Raw genomic sequence first — 6,137 nt, 5'->3', positions numbered from 1 at the left:
TCACCAGGCTTGTAAGCTAAAGCACTTCTCATACACTTGCAAAACCAAAGACCAACAGGATCCGAGGGGAAAAAAAGATGCTAAGATCTGGTATATGAACACCGTGCACACACTGGAAGTTTGTTACTGCAGTCCAGATCCGGTTTCTTAGCTTGGCTTTGAGAGTCTATAATTACTGCTGTCGCTTATCAGCTTTGCACTTTGCTCACAAACACCTCCTTGTACCTGCTTTAACTTGTACAATCTGCAGAACACCTGCAACAACTGGGTGATTGTGCCTGTCTCTCTCAGGAGTAATGCTCTGTGGGAACACACCAGGGCAGGAAGCAAGCCTGGGGATGGTGTCTTTCTTCCCATTGGCTGGGATCTGACATCATGGTTTAAAGATTAGCCTGTGTAAACCAAAGAGCATACCATAGGCTGGTCGGAGGCCCCTGGCACATAAGTAGCAGAGGGCTGCCATATCTGGCCTCTGTGGAAGAGGATGTGTCTAATCCTGCAGAGACTTGATACACCAGGGTGGTGGGGAGGAACTGAGGAAGGGGGGTTGCCCTGTCAGGGGTAGGAGGGAAAATGGAGGAGGAACTCTGGAAGGGGAGGGATATCAGGTAATGAGGGAGTCCTGAGTGGGGGCAGCATTTGAGATGTAATAAAATAAATTAATTAATTTAAAAAAATAATAGCTGGTGTAAAAAGAACATTTGGGAAGGAAGAAAGACAATGAGAATGGGGTCAGCCACTTCATTCACTTAAGCTCCCAGAATGGAGCAGGGCCTTTGTATAAAAGGCTTTACTGGGTGGGAAGGTGTTAATATATTTGCAGCCAATGTGCAAGAGATAAAAGGAGTTGGATTATTTGTTGCGAACACAAGAAACACGTTTTTTCAAAGAAAATACTCATATTTAATTTGTTGTGTTTTAACACCAGGAACATTCCCCTGCTGGTAGATTGCACTGCGGATTTCTTAAAGGTCACCAGGTGATTGGGAACACAGCCTCCTACAATTCTCTGATCTCCATCCACCAGGTCACTAGCATCTACTGGGGCAGGCACCGTTTCTCAGTCACTGGGCACTCGATTTCAATCTCCACACTGATGCTTTGTTTACAATAAAAATTATGTGAAGACAAAATGAAAAGGTCCACATCCACGAGCCACTAGAATGCAAACCGGAACTCGGCAATTTCAGCACGGCCCTTTAACACAGTGGCAAGCCTCAAGGGTTCCTGCACTCTGGAAACCGAAACTTAGAAAGAGGGGAAAAGGAAACTGAAAGAACTGGGAAACTGAAACTGTTCTTTGTTCTCTCTCTCTCCCAGAATTGAGGAAGAAGACAGAGAGCTGCCTACTAACCAGGGTCTTAGCTTTCACCTCTGAGAATGCTGTTCTCCGATGACTTCAGTACTTGGGAGCAGAGATTTCAAGAACTGATCCGGGAGGAGAAGCCCGGGGCCAAGTGGACCCTGCACTTGGATAAGAGCATTGTACCAGATGGTGCAGCTCTGGGATGGAGGCAGCAGCAGCAGACAGTAGTTGGCAGGTGAGTGGAGCCTGGGCAGTGGGTCCCTTAAAGACCCCACTAAGCGCAGGGGCTCAGCTGCGCTGTGCTGACGCAGCCAGCTTCTGACTGCTTGTTAGAAAGAACAGGTGTGGCCAGCTAGATTTTCCCAGTCTTTGGTGGTCACGAAGCTAAACTGGTTAGGGTCCCCTGAAATCCAAGCCTTCATGTTGTTTTGTTTGTTTGGTTTGGTTTGGTTTGGTTTTGTCCCCAAGACAGGGTTTCTCTGTGTGGACCGGGCCAGCCTGGGACTCAGAGATCCACTCGCCTCTGCATCCTGAGGACTGTGATTCAAGGCGTGCTCCATCCTGTGTTGCTCTGCCAGGTCTCCTTATGAAAGCATTTCAGGAGTCCTTGAAGAATGACCTCAAATTCCTGCAGTCTTCCCTCCTCTGTGCTACTGGATCCCCAGGCAGAAAAGGCCTGCCTTTGATTCCAGCCGCTCAGCCTCTTATCAAGAGAAAACAGTAAAACACATAAAGTGGAAAAATGGATTTGTCTACAATTTGGGTCCACACGCAGGGGCCGGGGGTGCAGCTGTGTAGAGACCAAGTAAACAAGGGCGGTGTCACGGAAAGCATACTTAGAGCAGAGGTTACAGTTTCCCAAGCGTTTGGTTTTAGACTCAGGGATGTGGAACTGAGGTGCATATTAGAACTGACCTCCAGTTTCTCCCAGCATCCCTCAGTCACTACCTGAAATCCCCAGCCCCAAATCCTGAACTTTTTTGCCCTGGGGCTGGACCTCCCTTCTCCCCCAGAGGCTCCTCCCTATTGATACACCAGATAGTTTGGACTCTCCCTCCTCTCCCTCCTCTCCCTCCTCTTCCTCTCCTCCTCCTCCCCACTCTCTGCAATTGTTCTCTCTCTCTCTCTCTCTCTCTCTCTCTCTCTCTCTCTCTCTCTCCCTCCCTCCCTCCCTCCCTCCCTCCCTCCCTCCCCACGGTGACTTTCCTGACCTTGGCCCTTGGGGCCAGTGAACTTGCCCAAAAGCAGCTTACCAATAAACCTGCGTTTCATATAATCTAATCTGGTTTGAATCGGCTCGTTTCACCGGTGGAGAAATGCACTGAGCAATTCAGAAAAGTCAACAGACATAAAGCCAGGCATGAGAGTTGCCATGCTGGGTCACATAAGCCCCTGCTATAAGGAGCAGGAATCCTGGGAAGGAAAAGTACGATATCATTTAAAGGGTATCTCACCTATCTTTTCCAGCATTGCTTAAGGTGAACTTGTCTTTGTAGGGGTTGCCCCTCCTTGAGGGGTTGTCAATTGGTCAGGTGCTTAGCCAGTCCAGTTAGAATGTTAAATATCCACCCAGGCAAAAAATTCTATTCTCCTGACCCAAAGGTGTTTGCCCTTAATGGGCTTTTATTGCTATTCTAAGGTGTAGAGTTAGTCTTGGGACCTTTGAGATTTGACATTCTCAGGAGATATGAATTTCTTACTCAAGGGCCAGAGCTTCTCAAGCAGGCCTTTTCCACTCCCGGAATTGTATTTCCTGTAGGGAGCTGGAGAAAAAAAAAAAAAAAAAGAGTCCTTTAGGTCCTGACTAGCCCCTCCAGGCTGCAGAACTCTCGTGGTCCAACCCCTGCTCAGCACTAGTTCCTAAGGCTTGACTATGATCAAGCAGCCACTCTGCATGTCATGTTACAGACAGCTTGTGGAGAAAAAGGAGCAGGCTAAAACCCAGGTCCTGGGAGTGTCTGAGGACTAGCCCTTTGTTATTGGCTACCTTCTCTGTAGTCCTAAACCACCTTCAGGTATCCTCTCCTTGTCAGAGAAAATAAAGATGGCTGCCTGGGAAGTCAAACCCTCCTTTTTCAGAACTCTGGGGACTTTTCTAGGGCTCCTAGAACCCTGGGTTTTTTGGTTTTTTCCCCTCTTCAAGGGTTCCTGCCCACCCTTGCCTTACCTCACTGTGTTGTATCTCTTATGAACCCTCAGCCACAGGTTTCCGCATGTTCTAATCTGTTAGTCACGTTGCTCATTAGAGGTGATGTTCTGCAGTAGGTAGATGAACAAGGCTGCTTTCAGTGGCCTGCATAGCCCAAGCTCGCTGTGTATATATTGTACTGTTCACTTTTGGCAGGCAAGGGACTCGGTGATACCTTTGAGGAATAACATAAAGAGAGAAAATACTGAAAGGTATCAGTAGTGTCTGTCTCAAAATAGGCACTTTACAGACCTCTCATGTTATAATGAAGAAGAAAGTGTGCATATAGTAGAATTCTCTCCCCCTCCTCCTCTTTCTTTTTTAAGACAGGGTTTCTCTGTGTAGCCTTTAATATCCTGGAACTTACTCTGTAGACTTGAACTCGGAGATCTGCCTGCCTCTCGTCTCATGAAGCGATTAAAAGCATGTGGAGTGCCGTTACCACCAGGCTAACAATTCTCTTCCTTTTAAGACTTCCAGAGAGGCTTTTCCTATCCCAAGAGGCAAACTCAGTAGTAACAGGAAAGTATCTAAAGGAGATTGCCTCTTGTTCCTGTTACCATGTCTCTCAAAACTGTGTAAAGTTCTCCAACACCAAAAGGGAATTCCTAGAATCCCTTAGCTGACCCTTTCCTCTCGGGTCAGTGTTCAGCAAAGGACACAGAGGATTTCTTTCTTCTGCTTGCAGGTTCCAGTGTTCCAGATGTTACAGAAGTTGGACCTCTGCTCAAGTGAAGATCGTATGCCACATGTTCCAGGATGCTGGGAAAACACAGGGCCGGGTACTCATGAGGATCTTTGGTCAGAGGTGCCAGAAGTGTTTTGGGTCTCAATTTGAGAGCCCTGAGTTCTCCACAGAGAGCATTGAAAGGATGCTGAATAACCTGGTTAATTATATTCTGCAAAGATACTACGGACATAGGAAGATAGCATCGATCTTGAATGCATCTTTGGATGAAAAGGTGCTTTTGGATGGGCCCCATGACACATTAAATTGCGAGGCATGCAGTCTGCACCCCCATGGAAGGTGTGCCGTTGCACAGAGAGTGAGGCCACCCAGATCCCCATCTCCATCTCCATCGCCATCACCAAAGAGCCACAGTTCCTCTCCATCAAGGAGCCACCCTCCTTTACTTCAGACTGAGATTACAGGTTTTAGGAACAGGCCTTTTCAGGAAGTCAGAGAGCCCGGTGAAGCAGCATCACCACTATTAGTGATTTTGTCTGTCGCTGCGCTTGCCCTTATTGGTTTCTTCATTAGATAATAGGTTTATCATCTTGTTTTAATCCCGTGGTGATCAATAAAATGGATGTCATTTCAACGTGACAGTGAATTCATGTGGGATCGTATAGAGAATAAACCTGCTTTCCTGGGCATGCTCTGAAAATGGCCTAAAACATGGCCCACACATAATGGACCCAATAACAAATCTGTGTTGAATTGCTGAACTGTCTGTACTAGCTTTCACACTTACTGTTCTCAAGCAGTGTTGATTAAATCTTGATGATAACTAACAGTCATGAGTGTTATGAAGTACAGAGTGGTGGCAGGAGTAAGGGGGCACCTAGTAGGCCCCTGCCAAGGAGTCCCCCTTAGAAATCATGCCATGTGACAGATCTGGTGTAAGGGAGTTTTCTTGAGGGGGAAATGGGGAGCAGGGACCTGGAGAAGAGGGGAGCAGAGCTATGAGGACAGAGAAGGGGGGACAGAGAAAGACAGAGAGAGAGAGAGAGAGAGAGAGAGAGAGAGAGAGAGAGAGAGGGGCAAGCCAGGAACACATTTGGAAAAAAGAACCAAGGGTTCTAGGAGCCCTAGAAAAGTCCCTGGGATTCTGGAAAAAGAGGGCTTGACTTTCCAGGCTGCCATCTTTATTGTCTCTGACAAGGAGAGGATACCTGAAGGTGGTTTAGGACTACAGAGAAGTTAGCCATGAAGGAAAGAGGAGAAGGGGGGGGGGGGAGAAGGAGAAGGGGGCAGGAAGTGAGCCTGAGGCACCTGGCTCCCACCCAGTGGGCAGCAGGTAATGATGTAAGCCTAGGTCCAGGGGAGAAGCTTAGTGTAATCTTCTGTTAACCAATGAAGAGTATTATTATAAATTTACCGTGGCAGACTGGGTAATGCTTCCCCCACCAAAAATGCCCTTCCCCATATCCTCTAGAATTTGTTAATAAACTGCATTTGTTGGAAGAATGGACTTTGTAGACATGAGCAATTAGGAGATTTTGAGGTAAATTATCTTGCTTTATAGAGATGAAAAATAGCAGAAGGTCCTGTTTTGTTTTGTCTTTTTCATCAGGGTTCATCAAAAGCTCATTGTTGAAGGCTTGGCCTTCAGGTGATGGTGCTGTGGGAGGTAGTAAAAGTTTAGGACATGGGCTTAAGGAGGCGTGGACTGCAAGGGCATGGTCTTCTAAGCACATTGAGTACTTCATCTGTTCATTTCCTTCTCTTACTTCCCGGTTATCATTAAGTGAGCATTTTCTTGTTCCCTCTACTTAACAGCAGTCAAGTAGACACATTAACACCTGCACTGTGGTGCCAAAATAAATATTTCCCAGATATTTTGTCAGAGCAAGGAAAATCCAAGGAATATATCCCATAGGAGAGAGACAACAGGATCAATAGCAGGAGAGGGGATTTGA

General features: G+C 46.9%; 1 protein-coding gene and 1 long non-coding RNA gene across 5 annotated transcripts; one reads left to right on the top strand and one right to left on the bottom strand.

The window, feature by feature from the left end:
* Positions 1-885: 885 nt before the first annotated feature.
* LOC134481100 (uncharacterized) lies at positions 886-4,256 on the bottom strand. Of its 4 annotated transcripts, XR_015633190.1 has the most exons (5): positions 3,862-4,256; positions 3,474-3,669; positions 3,007-3,069; positions 2,560-2,719; positions 1,829-2,096 (listed from the first exon to the last, which is right to left on the bottom strand). It is a non-coding gene; the product is annotated as an uncharacterized LOC134481100 (long non-coding RNA). The 4 variants fall into 4 exon arrangements; XR_015633189.1 differs by lacking the exon at positions 3,007-3,069 and having other exon boundaries at positions 886-2,096; XR_015633187.1 differs by lacking the exon at positions 2,560-2,719 and having other exon boundaries at positions 2,761-3,069.
* Positions 1,319-5,682, top strand: Rtp4 (receptor (chemosensory) transporter protein 4). Its single transcript, NM_001428963.1, is given in 2 exon segments — positions 1,319-1,541; positions 4,183-5,682. Coding segments are annotated over 2 exon segments (738 nt in total). The 5' UTR covers positions 1,319-1,380; the 3' UTR covers positions 4,760-5,682.
* Positions 5,683-6,137: the final 455 nt, after the last annotated feature.

The sequence above is a fragment of the Rattus norvegicus genome, chromosome 11 (genome assembly GCF_021556685.1).
Source record: "Rattus norvegicus strain SHRSP/BbbUtx chromosome 11, alternate assembly SHRSP_T2T, whole genome shotgun sequence".
Taxonomy (NCBI): Eukaryota; Metazoa; Chordata; class Mammalia; order Rodentia; family Muridae; genus Rattus; species Rattus norvegicus.
The sequence above is the reverse complement of the archived record's forward strand: the minus strand, read 5'-3'. Positions and strand labels throughout refer to the sequence as shown.